This window comes from Bubalus bubalis, chromosome 20 (genome assembly GCF_019923935.1).
Source record: "Bubalus bubalis isolate 160015118507 breed Murrah chromosome 20, NDDB_SH_1, whole genome shotgun sequence".
NCBI classification, from domain to species: Eukaryota; Metazoa; Chordata; class Mammalia; order Artiodactyla; family Bovidae; genus Bubalus; species Bubalus bubalis.
This window is the reverse complement of record NC_059176.1, coordinates 64717856-64738164: the sequence shown is the minus strand read 5'-3', so window position 1 is coordinate 64738164 and position 20309 is coordinate 64717856. Positions and strand designations below refer to the sequence as shown.

Genomic DNA, 20309 nt, shown 5'->3' with positions numbered 1-20309 from the left:
TGGGTGTGGAAGATCCCCTGGAGAAAGGAATGGCTACCCACTCCAGTATTCTGGCCTGGAGAAAAGGAGTGGGACACGACTGAGTGACTTTCACTTTCACTTTCTAAGTTTTATCCTAAGTAATGGAGGCAGGGAAGGGTTTCCCTGGTGACTCAGACGGTAAAGAATCCGCTTGCAATGCAGGAGACCTGGGTTCCATTGCTGGGTTGGGAAGATCCCCTGGAGAAGGGAGCAGCTACCCACCCCAGTATTCTGGCCTGGAGAATTCCATGGACTATACAGTCCATGGGGTTGCAAAGAGTCGGTCAGGACCAAGCGACTTTCACTTTCACGGTAGGGTCAATTGGAAGCTACCTCCCTGAGCTACCCTTTCTGCCTTCTGAAGGTGTGGTAGTTTTTTTTTTAATTGGAGGATAATTGCTTTACAACATTGGGTTGGTTTCTGCCACACACCAACATGAATCAGCTATATACACACATCCCCTCCCTCTTGAACCTCCCTCCGATCTCCCAGCCATTCCCACCCCTCTAGGTTGTCACAGACCAAAGGGTCTGAGCTCCCTGCATGCCCACTGGCTATTCATTTTACATATGTAAAGTGTTTCAATGCTACTCTCTCAATGCCTCTCCCAGCTGTGTCTGCAAGTCTCTATGCGTCTCCATTGCTGCCCTACAAACAGGTTCATCAGCACCATACTTTTTGTTGTCGTTCAGTCGCTCAGTCATGTCTGAATCTTTGTGAGCCCATGGACTGCAGCACAGCAAGCTTTCCCATCCTTCACCATCTTCCAGAGTCTGCTTAAACTCATGCCCATCGAGTTGGTGATGCCGTCCAACCATCTCATCCTCTGTCGTCCCCTTCTCCTCCTGCCTTCAACCTTCCCCAGCATCCTTCCCACCATCCTTCTAGACTTCATATATATGCATTAATATATGATATTTGTTTTTCTCTTTCTGACTTACTTCACTCTGTATAATAGGCCCTCAGTTTCTAGTCACCTCCCTTCAGCTTGGGTATTCAGTTTCCACTGATATTTCTCCTGGGGCACTTATAAAATGTCCCTTATTGTCAACCTTCAAGCTCAAGACAGGCTAGGAGCAAGAACTTCAAAAGGGCTCAGCCTGCCATCAGGAGAAGCTTGGGTGTTTCAAAGGGTCCACTTTTAGAGAATGTGCCAACTTACTGTCCCCACCCCAAAAAGCACTGTACACACACATGCACACACACACACACCACAGCCACAGTGTATGTCCTCAAAATGGTTCCTGTCATGGTATTGACAAACAAAGGAAATGCTGTTTTCCTTGAATTTTCTGCTCACATTTTGGTTGGGAAATGGAAGGTTTCTAAATGCATTCAAGCATACACAAGTGCATAAATTAAGATGGATCTTATCCAAGGCTCCCTCAAGTTTTCTCTGAAGGGGTGGAACTTTGCCTCTACATGACCAAAATGAAATGGACTCAAAACTAGAGGCATGGTTGAACACAGTGGACCTAACCAAGTACAGAAATATTCATCTAACCTCAGTATCAGTGTACGACTCAGTGTGAGGCTTACTGGTCTGAAGCCTTAGAAACTCTGGGTAATTTAAACACAAACACAGAGATCCTCATAGAGAAAAGTGACAAAAATGAATGCTTGTGCACACAGTTGCAGGATACAGTGTTTCCCTAAGCCCCCAGGCAACCTTCCCCACATTTTCCACACTCACATCCTCATCGCTTTATGATAAAAAGGGACTCAGTAAGCTCAAATGACAGCTTTAACTTCACCAACTAAGATGCAGAGCCTTTGAGGCCAAGCTTGCTGCCTCATCCACCCCCAAAACCATAAAAGTGAGTTTCACACTCAAGTCCTTAAGCACAGGACTTGATTGATTAAATGTAATTTTATCCTTAAGTGATTGAAACCACTTTATTGTAAGTCATTTTGTACCAAAGTTCTAAGGAAGAGAAAGGTCAGTCACAGAATTAAAAGGGGTCTTCTGGTCTTTAAATGAAAAAACATAGCTTTTTTTCAAATATCTGATTTTATTTTATAGTTATTTCATCATTGGACACAATCTGCAATTAGGGTCAGAATTCCCAGGCCAATAGATTTTTTTAAACCATACCACAGGAGTAAACCTTAAAAGAACTAGAGTCTAATACTATATAGATTTCCATTTCTAAATACAGTATATTACAGAAGGTTAAATACATCACCTCTGTTTACTTACAACTATAAAAAGATACATTAACTCTACCAATTATAAATAATGTAGCATCATATTAAAGGCATTATTGTACAATGAAAGAATAAGAACCCTCTAATGTATTACTATCAAGGTTAATGTCTTTAGTTACTTGAGATAAAATCCTGAAAATTCAGCATATGAAGTCAAATCCTGATTTAACAAGTTACTGGTAGTCTAAGTGATGTGTTGGTAATTGATTGAGAGAAGGTGAATTGCATATTGCATATTTCCAACAGGAATGATAACCTCATTTCACATAAGACTTTCTCTATACATAACACTGGTTTTGACATAGACCTCCATTTTATTATTCTCCCCCCCAACTTAATTCTCAAACATAACTTAATTCTCAAACATAAGCACCATTAGAAAAGTACAAGTTAGTAATAGTAAAAGTATCTGAATAACACAATTGCAGTTTGGTTTTGTTTTTTTAAAGCTCCGTGGGACACTTTCAGTTTTCCAAGCTGAAACTTGGAATTGCACATCCTTTGGGTACACAAAGAGGAAAAGAACACTTTTCAACCTGTCAGTGCAGTGCTTAAGCCACTCTAGTAGCAGACCCAGTTCCTCCATGAAGTTCAGATATTCTTTGTTAATTAATCACTAATTAATATCAAAACAGGACTTTGAAAAACCAGAGCTGTATTACAACAGCAGTCTTTTCAGTTGTGTATGTTTTACTCATCTAAAATGTTGATAACCCATCTGGAGAAAAGGAAAACTATATAGGGTTATCATAAATCAATGCAAGTGGTAGAAATGCCTAACTGGGAAAAGCACATTATGGCTTTAATTAGTAAAATGTGGGACTTAATGATCCTAGAATCTGTACTGCCAGAGCACTGGGTCTTTAGCAGTGATGGTAACATTTGCGACATTTCCTGCCTTGATGAAGGTAGACCATGACATGCGTTAGATAAGCTCTTACAGTTGTTGATTTGGTCGTATTCCAAAGGCTGTATTGGTTTTAAGCTGAGTTCCATGGTCAATGTCAAGATGCAGTCCTTGAAGACCATTCATACCAGGGCCTTCAGGACCCTTCCATGGTACTTGCTTCCCCAAAGTCTCCCACATCAGATCCTCCCAACCTTGTTTTTTAAAAAAAATTTTTTTTTAACTTAGTGCTATTCCTTCCTACTGAGTAGTCGGAGGGGCTTGTTCTGTGGGCAGGTAATCATGAGGAACCCGCAGGTAGAGTCCTGTTTGCAGAACGAACAGGGAATTTTTTTTCCAAATCCTTACTGGAGTTAGAGTCAACAGAACATTTTAAAGTGATGGCTCGATACTTCAAATACCACTTCCTGTTGACAGTGCCCTGAACCTCCTCACCGTCCCAGGGATCTGGGGGAAAGCAGAAAACAGAGATGGCCCTTAGTCCCACCCCAGGCAGGACTGCAATTTCACACACAGCATTTCTGTCAATAAAGAGGAATGTAAGAGGAAAACAAAAATCGTTCAAATCCAGCAGATTTAAAGTCTCCAGAAGAAACTATCCCAGGAAGGTCAGAATGTAGATTTTTCTTCAGTAAGTTCGATCAGCCACATTCAGTTGTCAGATGTTTGAAGAAGGAACCTGCTTCTCCTTCAGGAATCCTTGTCATCAAGTTTGATGGTGACAGTTTTCACTTCTGTGTATTCAGCCAGCGCATATTCACCTCTGTGATCACAGAAAAGAGTGAGATATAAAATGGCACTTAGCCACTCCGCATGAACTTCGTTCTAATGCTTCAAAGGTGAGTACTCTGTTGGGCAGTCTGGAGTCTGAGCAAAAGGCCAAAAATTAGGATTTAATAGAGTCTAAGGGCTGTAAGACCATCAGTAAGTTTAAGTATCTGGATGCGTAACTAAAGGTTAAATGCCAAGTTTTGTGTGTGCGTGTGTGTGTGTGTGTGATGCTTTTGAAATATTCAGGACTAAGGATTTGCCTTCAAAGGATGAAGGGGATTTAAAACAAAGTGATGAATTCCCTGGATGGGTGGTGGGGGTGGAGGGGGGCAAGAAGAGAGAGCCTGTGCAGTGAGGGATGGGCAAGCTGAGGAGTAGATGGATAACTTCTGCAGATTTATAACTTCTGCGGGCAATTTGGAGCTGCTGGAAGAGACAAGAGAGACAGAGGCCCAAAGCTATTGACTGGGCTGTGGCCAGAGCATCCGTGAGAGGCAGGGCTAGGAAGGACCTGGAGCCGGTCTTGAAAAGCACAGCTGGGGACCAGCTGTGAGAAGAATGAGGCCCAGGCAGGGACACGGACGTTAGCAGAGTGGACATGAGGGAGTCCACGGCCTCTGAGTCCATGTTTCTGATATGTGTCCCTTCCTGAAGTCCTGCAGAGCCCAGTAACCTGACTCAGGCTCCATGAATCATGCTTAGGGCCCCTTCCAAGAATTGAGAGGTGGCTTTGGATCGATTTAAAAGTCTCTGCAACCCTTGCTCTCCCATTATGTAAATAAGAATGTGTACCTGTTTAGGAAAAGAGGTAGCTGTTGAGGGGGCTACTGAGGCTCTGCCGCTAGAAACATGCAAGACAGAATCCCATCTCATCCCTTAAACCAATGCTTTTCAAAGTGTGGCTCCCTAACCAGCAGATCAGCCTCACCTCAGAACTTGCTAGAAATGCAGAGGTTCAGGCCCCCCAGACCTTCTGTGGGAGGCAGAATAATGCCCTCCTCAAGGTGTCCTCATCACAAGTCACTGAAGCTTCGAAAATATCATATGATGACGGGGAATTAGGGTTGCAGACAGAATTAAAATTGCTAGTTAGCTGACTTTAAAATAGGGAGTGTATCCTGAATTATCTGGGTGGACCCAGAGTAATCACAAGGACCCTTGAAGGAGGAAGAGGGAGATGGAAGAGATTCAGAGGACGGCGAAACGACAGAACAGCTCAGAGAAATGCAACGCCGCTGGCTTTGAAATGAAGGAAGGGGCTGCCAGCCAAGGAATATGGGAGGGAGGCCCTGGAAGCTGGAGAAGGCAAGGAAATAGATTCTTTCCCTAGAGTCTCCAGGAAGGAATGTAGCCCTGCAGACATCTTGATTTTAGCTAAGGGAGAGCATGTCAGATTTTCAGCCTTCAGGACCGTAAGATAATAAATTCATGTTGTTTAAGCTCCAAATTTTGTGATTACTTATTATAGCAGCAATAGAAAATTAATGCATCTATTGAACCTAGGAGTGGGACCCAGAAATCTGTGTTTTAACAGCCAGAGGATTAACAAGTCATTGGGTTCTGATGCAACTCAAGTTGGATAACTACAGCCTTGGATCTATGCCATCTAGGCAAGTTTTTTGCCTTCACTGAGCCTCAATATTATCATCTGTAAAATGGGAATACCATCACCTCCTTATAGTTAGAATTGATTCAAATAGAACAAATTTGCCTACCATGTGCTAGGTAAAAAGTAAATGGTAGAAAGTAATATTATTATTTTATTGCTAATGTGTCATTGAGATTCTTTGGTAGTGTCCTAAAACCAAATTCAAGGACCCATGATAATGGTTGAATTATTTTGTAATTCTTTTCTAAACACAACAAAACATAGAAGCCATATACAGAATGTTAGATCCAACTTTTACAGAGCAGAAAACTCCATTAAAAGCCCAAAGGCAAATTATAAACTAGAAAAAATTACATTTACAACACTGTGAGAAACAGAGTGCTGTTTACCTTAAAGCACAAAGAAGTCTTACAAACCAATTTTTTTTAAAAAATGGAAAAATCAACAAAAGATACGCAGTCTGCAGAAAAAAAAAAAAATTAAAATTACCAATAGGTGTTATTAAGGTGCTCAATCCCTTACCATTAAAGAAATGCAAACCAAAAGAGTGAGGGGCCCATTTTTCCTATGCTAGATACCTGATTTGGGGAACTTCTGAAAACAATTTCCCACAAGTGCATAAGGACTGATGCACAGGAAGAACATCAGCTGCCTCAAAGAGGCAGCAAAACTCCTTGGAAAAGCACGAAAGTTAGTCATGGGAGCCCACCAATGAAAAAGACAGCATAGCCAAAGCACATTCATAACAGCACAAGTATTTTCCTCTCAAATCATTTGAAAACAGAAAAAAACCATGCACATTTACATCCCCTGTATGCATAGAAAATGTACAAAACTTTGAAATATGATAGATCTGATAGAGTGCCGGATGAACTATGGATGGACGTTCGTGACATTGTACAGGAGACAGGGATCAAGACCATCCCCACGGAAAAGAAATGCAAAAAAGCAAAATGGCTGTCTGGGGAGGCCTTACAAATAGCTGTGAAAAGAAGAGAAGCAAAAAGCAAAAGAGAAAAGGAAAGATAAACCCATTTGAATGCAGAGATCCAAAGAATAGCATGGAGAGATAAGAAAGCCTTCCTCAGCGATCAATGCAAAGAAATAGAGGAAAACAGTAGAACAGGAAAGACTAGAGATCTCTTCAAGAAAATCAGAGATACCAAGGGAACATTTCAGGCAAAGATGGGCTCAATAAAGGACAGAAATGGTATGGACCTAACAGAAGCAGAAGATATTAAGAAGAGGTGGCAAGAATACACAGAAGAACTATACAAGAAAGATCATAATGACCCAGATAACCATGATGGTCTGATCACTGATCACTAGAGCTAGACATCCTGGAGTACAAAGTCAAGTGGGCCTTAGAAAGCATCACTATGAACAAAGCTAGTGGAGGTGATGGAATTCCAGTTGAGCTATTTCAAATCCTGAAAGATGATGCTGTGAAAGTGCTGCACTCAATATGCCAGCAAATTGGGAAAACTCAGCAGTGGCCATAAGACTGGAAAAGGTCAGTTTCATTCCAATCCCAAAGAAAGGCAATGCCAAAGAATGCTCAAACTACCACACTATTGCACTCATCTCACATGCTAGTAAAGTAATGCTTAAAATTCTCTGAGCCAGGCTTCAGCAATACATGAACGGTGAACTTCCAGGTGTTCAAGCCGGTTTTAGAAAAGGCAGAGGAACCAGAGATAAGATTGCCAACATCTGCTGGATCATTGAAAAAGCAAGAGAGTTCAAAAAAAAAAACCATCTATTTCTGCTTTATTGACTATGCCAAAGCCTTTGACTGTGTGGATCACAATAAACTGTGGAAAATTCTTCAAGAGATGGGAATACCAGACCACGTGACCTGCCTCTTGACAAACCTATATGCAGGTCAGGAAGCAACAGTTAGAACTGGACACGGAACAACAGACTGGTTCCAAATAGGAAAAGGAGTACGTCAAGGCTGTATATTGTCACCCTGCTTATTTAACTTATATGCAGAGTACATCATGCGAAATGCTGGGCTGGAGGAAGCAAAAGCTGGAATCAAGATTGCCAGGAGAAATATCAATAACCTCAGATAGGCAGATGACACCACCCTTATGACAGAAAGTGAAGAAGAACTAAAGAGCCTCTTGATGAAAGTGAAAGAGGAGAGTGAAAAAGTTGGCTTAAAGCTCAACATTCAGAAAACAAAGATCATGGCATCTGGTCCCATCACTTCATGGCAGATAGATGGGGAAACAGTGGCTGACTTTAGTTTCTGGGGCTCCAAAATCAGATGGTGACTGCAGCCATGAAATTAAAAGACTCTTATTCTTTGGAAGGAAAGTTATGACCAACCTAGACAGCATATTAAAAAGCAGAGACATTACTTTGTCAACAAAGGTCCGTCTAGTCAAGGCTATGGTTTTTCCAGTAGTCATGTATGGATGTGAGAGTTGGAGTGTGAAGAAAGCTGAGCGCCAAAGAATTGATGCTTTTGAACTGTGGTGTTGGAGAAGACTCTTGAGAGTCCCTCGGACTGCAAGGAGATCCAACCAGTGCATCCTAAAGGAGGTCAGTCCTGGGTGTTCATTGGAAGGACTGATGTTGAAGCTGAAACCAGTATTTTGGCCACCTGATGCAAAGAGCTGACTCATTTGAAAAGACCCTGATGTTGGGAAAGATTGAGGGCAGGAGGAGAAGGGGACGACAGAGGATGAGATGGTTGGATGGCATCACCAACTCAATGGACATGAGTTTGGGTGGACTCCAGGAGTTGGTGATGGACAGGGAGGCCTGGTGTGCTGCGATTCATGGGGTCGCAAAGAGTCGGACACGACTGAGTGACTGAACTGAATGGAACGTAGTGTTACAGTGTAAAAATTCAAAGTAGTGAATTTTTCAGCTTCATAAAGAAAAGCAAACCAAGTGATGGAATCATGTTGAACCAGCACATAACTAGTAAGTCCAATATGAAATCACTCCTGTAAGAGGAAGTGCATGAATCACTTCATTCTTTTTATTCACTTCATTCTTTTTACTCCTGCACTCACTGCTCTGCTCAAGTTTTTGTCACTTTTATTTTACCCACTGTGGCATTTCCTAAACGGCTTCTCACCCAGTTTTGACCACCTTGGGGCTCAAGACCATCCATAAGCCCAGTCTTTCTGCTACTGGACCTCACCAGAACACTGGGGCGCTGGTACTGCTGATTACAGAGTTCACCACTGTGTGCTCAGCACCCAGCATGTGCCCGGGGCATCAAAGGTGCTCAGTTAATATATGCCAGTGAACAAAGAATGAATGCACAAAAGGAACACAATGGATGATGGAACAGTGGTTACTTCTAACAAATGGGATTGAGGGTCAAGGGAGGGGAGCCTTGACTTTCCACATGTCTCTACAGTGTGGAATTTTTTTCCCTTACTGTATCGCAAAGCTAAACAAAGAACTAAGAAAAACAGCCAGGAGGAGGAGAAACTACAGGCTTCGTTCCCAGATCTACACAGGAGGAGACGTGAGGGGCCCGTGGGTGGCCAGAGGACAGCCCACCAAGCCAGGAGCCTGGGGACGGGGAAAACCATGGAATCCACCACATGGGGCTCCACATGGAAAAGGGGAACTTACTGCAATGTGAAGACACTAATTAGAGACAACTGAAAGTGGGGATTTGTTTTTGAGCCAGTTTCCGGGCTCCTTGTGGATTATGTTAAAGTACATTGTCAAAAGCTTTGGGAAAAATATATGCCAAGGGTCAAAAAAACAGACATCCACAAAAGTCCCCGTTGCAGCTAATCAGCAGGGTGATACATGGACTGGGTGCAGCAGACACCCGGCCTGTCTTACAGCGGACAGGCAGAACCACGGAGGAGGGGGGAGATGCAGGCTAGGAAAGCAGGGAGCAGACAGAGGGTAGGAGTCAGCTGCCTAGGACAGGTGGGTCCCACACACCCTTCCTGCAGCTCTGACACCCAAGGACACCTGCTTTGGGGACTGAAGTTTCTGCCGCGGGTGGAGGCTGTGCCTGGCCCCTAGAGGAGGCCTCGGGGGGTGCTGGCTGAGGCCTCAGCACAGAGGAGACAGATAAGGGGAGCCCAGGGAAACAAGGCCTTGTAGTGTGTGGGGTTTAAGAGTTCACACTCAGGGGCTTCCCTGGTGGTTCAGGGATAGAAAGAAGCCACCTGTCAAGGCAGGAGGCATGGGTTGCATACCCAGTCTGAGAAGATCCCACATGCTACAGAGCAACCGAGCCCAATGCCACACTATTGAGCCTGTGCTCTAGAACCTTAATTACCAAAGCACGTGCCCCGGAGCCCCATGCCCAAAGGAAGCCACTGCAGTCAGAAGCCTGCACAGCACAACGAAGAGTAGCTCCCACCAGCCATCGCTAGAGAAAAGGCCATGCAGCAGTGAAGACCCATCACGGCTAATGAATAAGTGAGTACACAAATTAATTAAAAAGAGTCCAGTCCCAGCTTTGTCACTTACTGGCAGTGTGACCTGGGGAAGGCACAGGACTTCCCTGAGTTTTCTCATCTAAAAACAGGGACAGCAGCAGTACCCACCTGCGATGGACTGCACGTGTGTGTCTGCCTGAAATTTGCCGGCCCTTCATGTGAAGAAATCAGGAGGCGGGGCCTTTTATCTTGGGCCCGACACAGTAGACCACAGCCTAGGCCGATGGGGCACGGCCTCCCAAAGGGCAAGACAGAAGGACACCATGGAGGAGTGCACAGAGTGACAGGCTGAGGGCTCAGTGTGCTGCAGGACCCCTCTGGGGAAACGCCTGAGACCCCAGGGTCTGTCCTGAGACCTTGCTAGTGGGCAGAAGGGCCACATCCTGACCATGGAGAGTGCCCACCCTCCCTGCCGCGGGCTTTCCCAGCCCTGCCCTGTCCTCATGTGGAGGTTCAAGCACCTGCTGCTGCACAGCTCCATGTGGGCTGGGTGCTGGGGGTTGCTGAGGCTGGGGGTCGGTCCTGGGGCAGGAGGGTGTGGGTGGGGCAGGGGGAGAGGGAGAGAAGACGGGGGGTCAGCCCAGCCCAGAGGGAAAGGATCACCAGCCCGCAGGTACAGCTGACCCAGGCTGGCACGCACGAACACAGGGCAGGGCTCTGGGCCAAGCACCCACCACTACCCTGTGGACCTAGTGAGTCTTCCATCCGCCCTGCGCACAGGCGTGCAGTGACAAGAGCACTTACAGTTCTCTGCCGTTCCCCGACATTTTGAAGCCACCAAACGGAGCCTGTGCATAGATGGCGTTGTAGCAGTTGATCCTGGAAAGAGAATAGAGAGATGCTCGTGGTCACCGGGAGAGGACCTGGCCGGCCCTTGAGTGCTGCGGGCACTAGGTGCTGGGTGCAGAGCATTGCTGAAGCGATGGTCTGTGTCCAGGTCTGATACCAGGAAAGTTGTGTTTTCAATCTCTGCCTTCTTGCTCTCACCACCAGAAACTAAAGTTTGAATACTGTGAAGTATAAATCTTCTCACAGGGGTAGGAAGGAAATGACAAGGGGAGAAAAAGAAGCAAATTTTGCTGAGGGAATAAGAATCAGCTCTGAAAAGAGACAGGACTCATCTCAAAGTTCTCCTGCTTCTTGGCCTCCAATTCACATTTATCTTCTAAGATTATCTTAAAAATGAGGATAGTGTCATCAGCAGATGAAAGAGAGACTTTCATCCATACTTTCCACAAGAACATGCGCTGCTCTTAGAGTATAAAGGGGAGGTCCAACACGGTGGTCAAGAGCACTAGCTTCATCAGAGCTGAATGGCTGGCTCTGAGCTCTGCTCTGCCGTGTGCTGGCTGTGTGACCCCGGACAAGTCACACAGTCTCTCTGCGTCTCGAGTCCCCCATCTGTGAGACAGAGATGACGACACCATCCCGCTCAGAAGGTGGTCACAAGGAGCGGGGAACTTGCTCAGATGTGTGTGGTGCATAACGCAGGACGGAAAGCTCTCTGCTCACAGAAGGGTAAGGAGACCGGCTGGCCGGCAGCTCGGGGGCTGGGCACTCATGCTCTACTTACCAGACAGTTCCAGACTCTAATGCGGAGGCCAGCTTCAGTGCTTTATCGAGGTTTTTTGTGAACACAGCTGCCGTGAGTCCATATTCAAGGCTGTTTGCTCTTTTGATCACTTCTTCAATATTTTTGAACTTCAGTATTGGTTGCACTGGTCCAAAAATCTATGATTAATTGGAAGGATGGCAATGAGAGGCTGCGGAGTGAAGCGTGTGTGCCCTGAGCAGGCACCTCCTTCACATATGCTCTTTTCACACACCCAGTGCTCACACCCATGGGAGAGGATGAGTGAAGGACAGCACCCAAGCATTCTTTTTAGCTGTGCGATGGTTGAAATCTGAAGGAAAAGACTGAACTAAACAAAAGTAAAAAATAACCACCAAAATACTATGTTGGGTGGAAGCCCTCTCACTGTGGTCAGGGCATCTAGAGGTCCCAGCCTCAGAGGAGCCTCTGCGTGCTGGGACGCACAGACAACTCTGAAAGTCATCCCTGGAAAGTTACTGTGAAGGGGGTTTGCAGGCACAGACTGTGGGCCCTGGCCTCTGTGCTGTGTGTTCTATCAAGGAAGATGCCCTGAAATGGTTCCCTAATAATTCCCAGGGGAAGGAATGAGGCCGTGTTCCTCACCATCTGCAACACAGCAAATAAAAGGAAAGAGTTACGAACATTCAGAGGTAATTTCGAAAGGAGCCTGTAATGGCTTCAGTGTTCAGCACCACAGCTCAGGAGGACAGTGTCAGCCTGCCAAAATACCTCCCCGGTTCCCAAGGAGCTTCTCTCACGGAGGTTAAACAGCTGAGTCTCATGCCATCACGGTACAGTTAGTAACTCCCCAAAATCTCAAGGAGAACGTGTATAAACAGCTCATACCAGCAAGACTCTGGCAGTGATTCCCTCTTTCATGTGCCCCCAAAAATGCCACAGCCTGGGGGCCGAGCACCTGGGACCCAGGTGGGAACCACTTCCAGCTAGCTTAACAGTGGCCCCAAAAGATAGAATTACACTCTTACGGGAGTTACCCTAATTTCCACCACTCCAAGGATGCCCACGATGGACAACTTCTAAGAGACTTCTAGTCAGGACAGGTCTTTGGGATGAATAGTTGCCATTTAGGTTTGGTCTGGTGGAGTGAATGAGGCTTTGGGCCCTGAATCCCTGGCTCAGTTTCTGGTTAGAGCACAGGCTCTCCACCTGCAGCTAACCTGAGGACACGTCAGAGCACAGAAGAGGGACTGTTGTTCCCAGAGAGGATGAGCAAAGCATGGAAGTGGGGGTTAGGACAAGCTCTACACAGTTCATGGGTCCCGGGGCAGGACGACCGCCCAGAGGACTCCAAAGGAGAGGGAAAAGACCTCAGAGCAAGGAAAACACTCCCTTCCCAAAGGCTTCGGGGATCCCTTGGCCCTGGAGAAGGCTCTTTTTGAAAGGCCCAGCCCCTTTCCCCGCTCCCAGGGCCCCAGCTCGCACAGGACATGGTTTTCCTCACAGCCTGCTGACCTCCTCTTTGGCAATCCGCATGGTGTCCGTAACTTCTGAGAAGACAGTGGGTTTGATGAAGAGCCCCCTGTCTTCCATGGCAGAGCCCCCACATTCCAGCTTGGCTCCCTCCTTCTTTCCGCTCTCGATCAGATCGAGGATTTTGTCGAACTGCTTCTGGTCAATCTGTAAAACAGAGAGAAGTAAGCTTGGCTTCTTTCTGGATGCTGGCTGCCAGGGTATGTGTCCAACAGCCTCCTATGTGGTGGCTGACCTCATTATGTTCTAGCCAAGACAAAATTCATGGACCAGATGTGCCTTGTATGCAAATGTAGCTCCAATGCACAAATCTAGGTTCTCTGGGGCAGGGGAGAGATGGGCTGTTCTCATCCTCTCCAGGTATGAGTGTATTCATACATCTGACCCCCTCCATGGGTGCTGTGTGCTTAGTTGCTCAGTCAAGTCCATCTGGACTTGCAACCCCCTGGACTGCAGCCTGCTAGACGCCCTTGTCCGTGGGACTTTCCAGACAAGAATACTGAAGTGGGTTGCCATTTCCTTCTCCAGGGGATTTCCACAACCCAGGGATCGAACCCACATTTCCTGTGTCTCCTACATTGCAGGCAGATTCTCTACCCACTTAGCCATCAGGGAAGCCATGCTCTTAAGCAAATCCATGGGTGAAACAAAATCTGAAGTGGTCATATTCTTGGTTCTAACTCTTGAAACTTTCTAGGGTTGTCAGATTTAGCAAATAAAACCACAGGATACCCAATTAAATTTGAATTCCAAAAAAACAAGAAACGATTTTTAAAGTATAAGCAAATCCCAAACAATATTTGGGAGATACTTATGCTAAAAATGTATCCACTGTTTATCTGAACTAGGTTGTCATTGCTTAGTTGCTAAGTTGTGTCCGACTGTTTGTGACCCCATGGATTGCAGCATGCCAAGCTTCCCTGTCCTTCACCATCTCCCAGAGTTTGCTCAAACTTATGTCCATTGAATCGGTGATGCCATCCAACCATCTCACCGTCTGTTGCCCCCTTGTCCTCCTGCCCTCAATCTATCCCAGCATCAGGGTCTTTTCCTATGAGTTGGCTCTTTGCATCAGGTGGCCAAATATTGGAGCCTAAGCTTCAGCATTTGAACTAGTTGCCTTGTATTTTATCTGGCAAAACTGCACACTGCTCCTAGGGCACCACAGATCAGAGTGTAACACTTACTGGAATTCTCCAACCACAGGGCAGAGAAGTGAGAAATAATGCTGACGACCTTACTCATCACCTGTGGACACAAAATAGAGGCTCGAGGGGGTAGACAGGCTGCTCCTGGTTGGCGGGGAGCCAGCTCATCAGAAGAGTTCTACTTTCTGCCACTTTGTTTAAGGGGTCTCCTCGGCTGGAGTGTACCCTATAAATATCCAGCTTGTGGATGTTATACTCAACCAGCTGGCAAAGGGCACCTCTCTGGGAGACTCAAGGTGGGGAAGTGCTCTCCCCACTCAAAATGGTCCTTCTTACCAAGTCCATGGAACCTTGTTCTTACTGTGACTCTGTTGTAAATCCCTTTCACTCTGGCTGGGAGAGACAGAGTTTTGTTAGATAGGTTTGCTGTAGCTGTGAGTTTCAGGTAAAAAAGTGGCTCAACTTAAGCAAATTTGAATAAAAAAACAAGCAAACCTAAGGAGAAAAGGAAAGATATACCTATCTAAATGCAGAGTTCTAAAGAATAGCAAGGAGAGACAAGAAAGCCTTCCTAAGTGATCAATGCAAAGAAATAGAGGAAAACAATAGAATGGGAAAGACTAGAGATCTCTTCAAGAAAATTAGAAATACCAAGGGAACACTTCATGCAAAGATGGGCTCAATAAAGGACAGAAAGGGTATGGACCTAACAGAAGCAGAAGATATTAAGAAGAGGTGGCAAGAATACACAGAAGAACTATACAAAAAAGATCATAATTCCAAGTAACCATGATGGTCTGATCACTTACCTAGAGCTAGACATCCTGGAGTCCAAAGTCAAGGGGGCCTTAGGAAGTATCACTATGAACAAAGCTAGTGGAGGAGATGGAATTCCAGCTGAGCTATTTCAAATCCTCAAAGATGATGCTGTGAAAGTGCTGCATTCAATATGCCATCTAAAACTCAGCAGTGGCCACAGGACTGCAAAAGGTCAGTTTTCATTCCAATCCCAAAGAATGTTCAAACTACCTCACAATTGTACTCATCTCACATGCTAGAAAAGCAATACTCAAGTTCTCCAAGTGAGACTTCCACAGTATGTGAACTGAGAACTTCCAGATGTTCAAGCTGGATTTAGAAAAGGTAGAGGAATGAGAGATCAAATTGCCAGCATCTGTTGGATCATCGAAAAAGCAAGAGAATTCAAAAACACATCTACTTCTGCTTCATTGACTACTCTAAAGCCTTTAACTGTGTGGATCACAACAAACTGTTGAAAATTCTTCAAGAGATGGGACTACCGGACCACCTTACCTGCCTTCTGAGTAACCTGTATGCAGTTCAAGAAGTCACAGTTAGAACCTGACATGGAACAACGGACTGCTTCCAAATTGGGAAAGGAATACATCAAGGCTGTATATTGTCACCCTGCTTATTTATTCTATCCTGAGTACATCATGTGAAATGCCAGGCTGGATAAAGCACAAGCTGGAATCAAGATTGCCAGGAGAAATATCAATAACCTCAGATATGCAGGTGACACCACCCTTATGGCAGAAAGTGAAGAGGAACTAAAGAGCTTCTTGATGAAAGTGAAAGAAGAGAGTGAAAAACCTGGCTTAAACTCAACATTCAGAAAACTAAGATCATGGCATCTGGTCCCATCACTTCATGGCAAGTAACAGGAAACAATGGAAACAGTGACAGACTATTTTCTTGGGTTCTGAAATCACTGCAGATGGTGACTGCAGCCATGTAAATAAAAGACACTTTCTCCTTAGAAGAAAAGCTATGACAAACCCATAATACATATTAAAAAGCAGAGACACTATTTTACCAACAAAGATCTATCTAGTCAAAGCTATGGTTTTTCCAGTAGTCACATATGAATGTGAGAGTTGGACCATAAAGAGAGCTGAGCACCAAAAAAGTGATGCTTTTGAACTGTGGTGCTGGAGAAGACTCTTGCAAGTCCCTTGGACTGCAAGGAGATCAAACCAGTCAATCCTAAAGGAAACTGGTCCTGAATATTCATTGGAAGGACTGATGAAGTTGAAACTCCAATACTTCGGCCACCTGATGTGAAGAACTGACTCATTGGAAAACACCCTGATGTTTGGAAAGACTGAAGGTAGGAGGAGAAGGGGATGACAGAGGATGAGATTGTTGGATGGCATCACTGACTTGATGGACCTGAGTCTGACCAAGCTCTGGGAGTTGGTGATGGACAGGGAGGCTTGGTGTGCTCCAGTCCATGGGGTCGCAACAACTTGGATATGACTGAGCGACAATGCAAAGAAATAGAGGAAAACAACAGAATGGGAAAGACTAGAGATCTCTTCAAGAAAATTAGAGATACCAAGGGGACATTTCATGCAAAGAAGGGGCTCAATAAAGGACAGAAATGGAATGGACCTAACAGAAGCAGAAGATATTAAGAAGAGGTGGCAAGAACACACAGAAGAACTGTACAAAAAAGATCTTCATGACCAAGATAATCACAATGGTGTGATCACTTGCCTAGAGCTAGAAATCCTGGAATGTGAAGTCAAGTGGGCCTTAGAAAGCATCACTACAAACAAAGCTAGTAGAGGTGATGGAATTCCAGTTGAGCTATTTCACATCCTGAAAGATGATGCTGTGAAAGTGCTGCACTCAATATGCCAGCAAATTGGGAAAACTCAGCAGTGGCCACAGGACTGGAAAAGGTCAGTTTTCATTCCAATCCCAAAGAAAGACAATGCCAAAGAATGCTCAAACTACCGCACAACTGCACTCATCTCACACGCTGGTAAAGTAATGCTCAAAATTCTCCAAGCCAGGCTTTAGCAATACGTGAACCGTGAACTTCCTGATGTTCAAGCTGGTTTTAGAAAAGGCAGAGGAACCAGAGATCAAATTGCCAACATCTGCTGGGTCATGAAAAAAGCAAGAGAGTTCCAGAAAAACATCTATTTCTGCTTTATTGACTATGCCAAAGCCTTTGACTGTGTGGATCACAATAAACTGTGGAAAATTCTGAAAGAGATGGGAATCCAAGAACACCTGACCTTCCTCTTGAGATACTTATATGCAGGTCAGGAAGCAACAGTTAGAACTGGACATGGAACAACAAACTGGTTCCAAATAGTAAAAGGAGTTTGTCAAGGCTGTATATTGTCACCCTGCTTATTTAACTTCTATGCAGAGTACATTATGAGAAACGCTGGGCTGGAAGAAGCACAAGCTGGAATCAAGATTGCCAAAAGAAATATCAATAACCTCAGATATGCAGATGACACCACCCTTATGGCAGAAAGTGAAGAAGAACTAAAAAGCCTCTTGATGAAAGTGAAAGAGGAGAGTTGAAAAGTTGGCTTAAAGCTCAACATTCAGAAAACGAAGATCATGGCATCTGGTCCCATCACTTCATGGGAAATAGCTGGGGAAACAGTGGAAACAGTGTCAGACTTTATTTTTGGGGGTTCCAAAATCACTGCAGATGGTGATTGCAGCCATGAAATTAAAAGACGCTTACTCCTTGGAAGGAAAGTTATGACCAACCTAGATGGCATAATCAAAAGCAGAGATATTACTTTGCCAACAAAGGTCTGTCTAGTCAAGGCTATGGTTTTTCCAGTAGTTATGTATGGATGTGAGAGTTGGAGTGTGAAGAAAGCTGAGTGCCAGAGAATTTATGTTTTGAACTGTGGTGTTGGAGAAGACTCTTGAGAGTCCCTTGGACTGCAAGGAGATCCAACCAGTCCATTCTAAAGGAGATCGGTCCTGGGTGTTCTTTGGAAGGAATGATGCTAAAGGTGAAACTCCAGTACTTTGGCCACCTCATGTGAAGAGCTGATTCATTGGAAAAGACTCTGATGCTGGGATGGATTGGGGGCAGGAGGAGAAGGGGACGACAGAGGATGAGATGGCTGGATGGCATCACTGACTCGATGGACATGAGTTTGAGTGATGGACAGGGAGACCTGGTGTGCTGCAATTCATGGGGTTGCAAAGAGTCGGACATGACTGAGTGACTGAACTGAACTGAACGAATTGAGCGACTGAACTGAACTGAATGGTGCATTTGGATGACTCTGTCCCTGAGGCACAGGCTGGCTTTCTTTGAAAGAGTGGGCACAAACCATGCAAGCACCTTTACCAGTTATCTCATGAAATGTGGATTCAGTGTTAAAATACCAACATGATCCATACCTCACACTTTGTACTAGGATAGATTCCAAATAGATCAAAGACTTAATCATGAAAGGTGAAGTCATAAAAAGTTTTCAAATTCTCTCAGGTGGGAGAACGCCTTGGTAAAACAGGAGTGCTGATGGCCTTTCTATGACTTGAAATGCAGAAGCCAAGAAGAAAAGATTAATAATTTTGAGTAAGTAAAAAAGGAAGGCAAAAGCATCATAAGCAAAGTCAAAGGGCAAAACAGCAAACTGGAAAAAACTGACAAGTCACATAATAGATAAAGCTAATCTCTCTAGGATGCAAAGAATTCTTATAAGTGACAAAAAAATGATCAGCAGTACAAGTGAAAAATATGCAAAGGACATGCATGGTTGATAGAAAAGGAAACATAAATGACCCTTAAACATAATACTAACATGTTCCTCTTTACTCTTATAAGAGATAGGCTATGCTCTGTGCTGTGCTGTGCTGTGCTCAGTCGCTCAGTCGCGTCCGACTCTTTGAGACACCATAAACTGTAGCCCACCAGGCTCCTCTGTCACTGGACTTTCTCCAGGCAAGAATACTGGAGTGGGTTGCCATGCCCTCCTCCAGGGGATCTTCCCACCCCAGGGATCAAACCTAGGTCTCCCACATTGCAGGCGAGTTCTTTACCAGCTGAGCTACCTAGGAAGCCCATAAGAGATATATGTACATTAAAAACAAATGAGATATCATTTTGAACTATTAGATGGGCAAAACGCTACACATATTCTGTTAGTAAGGCTGGAGAAACAGGCAGGCTCATACAAGGTTGGTGGGAGCATGAGCTGGTTCATCCTTTTGGAAGGTAAATTGGTGATGCTTATAGAAATTACAAATGTTCTCTCACTCAGCAATCCCACTTGGGCAATTTGTCCTGTGGATTTCCTTGCACACATGCAGAATGACATACTCTGCGGTGCTGTACGTGATTGCACACACCCACAGACTTATCAGTACATGTTTCTAAAATTCTGTTGGATTCATACAGTGGAATTCTATGTACTTATAGAAAAGAACAAGGCAGGTTCCCGTGGTTTGGTATGGTACAGAAGGCTCTTCAAGTTTCTTGTTAGGGGATAAAAATCAAGGTGCAAAACAATATTGTGCACAGGTATCTGGGGTAAAAACAGGGGAGACAAGAATTCATATTACATTCTTGTATACATACTCAATTTTGGTTGTATATACAAAAATTCTGAGACTTTTCACCTAAGAACTAAGTACACAGGATACCCATGGAGGGAAGCGTAATAACCATGTCTATGAATGAATGGAAGGGAGCTTTCTCACTATTGACCTTTATATGTATTTTGGCTTTTGACCATGTGTATGTGTATGCGTGCTCAGTTGCTCAGATGTGTCTGACTCTGTGATCCCATGGACTGTAACCTGCCAGGCTCCTCTGTCCATGGGACTTTCCAGGCAAGAATACTGAAGTGGGTTGCCATTTCTTCCTCCAGGGGATCTTCCTGACCCAGGGATCAAATCCATGTTTCCTATGTCTCTTGCATTGGCAGGGAGATTCTTTTCCACTCTGCCACCTGGTAAGCCCCCCATGTGTATGTACTGCCATCTCAAAAAGTAATTCAAATTACAACGGGTCTGGTAATCTGGTAATTTCTCTCTGGGTGAACCAAGTCTTGGGTTAAAAGCCAGGATTGCTCTTTCCTCCTCTTCGGAGACCAAGAGATTTGTGGGGCTTCAGCAAACTACAGATCTTCAGTGGCCGCTGACCATGTTCTGCCTCCAAGACCATCTATCCTGCAGCCAGCACTGGGTCTCCCTGGAGACTCTACCCATCCAGATTGACTCTCCCTGGTCAGTCTGTGTGAATATGTTGTTTAAATCTAATAATCCTCCATGAATGTCAGCTTCCGTCTCACAGTGCAGGAGAAGAACCTGCTATGAAGTGAGGGC

General features: G+C 44.8%; 1 protein-coding gene across 1 annotated transcript in view; it reads right to left on the bottom strand.

The window, feature by feature from the left end:
• Positions 1–2014: 2014 nt before the first annotated feature.
• The window catches only part of ALDH1A3 (aldehyde dehydrogenase 1 family member A3), a 43146-nt gene continuing 24851 nt past the window's right edge, over positions 2015–20309 (bottom strand). The window contains exons 10-13 of the mRNA XM_025271628.3: positions 13021–13185; positions 11527–11684; positions 10698–10772; positions 2015–3900 (exon numbers count right to left, since the gene is read on the bottom strand). Of these exons, the coding sequence (XP_025127413.1) occupies positions 3828–3900; positions 10698–10772; positions 11527–11684; positions 13021–13185 (471 nt within the window). The 3' untranslated portion in view covers positions 2015–3827. The remainder of the gene's footprint in view (positions 3901–10697; positions 10773–11526; positions 11685–13020; positions 13186–20309) is intronic.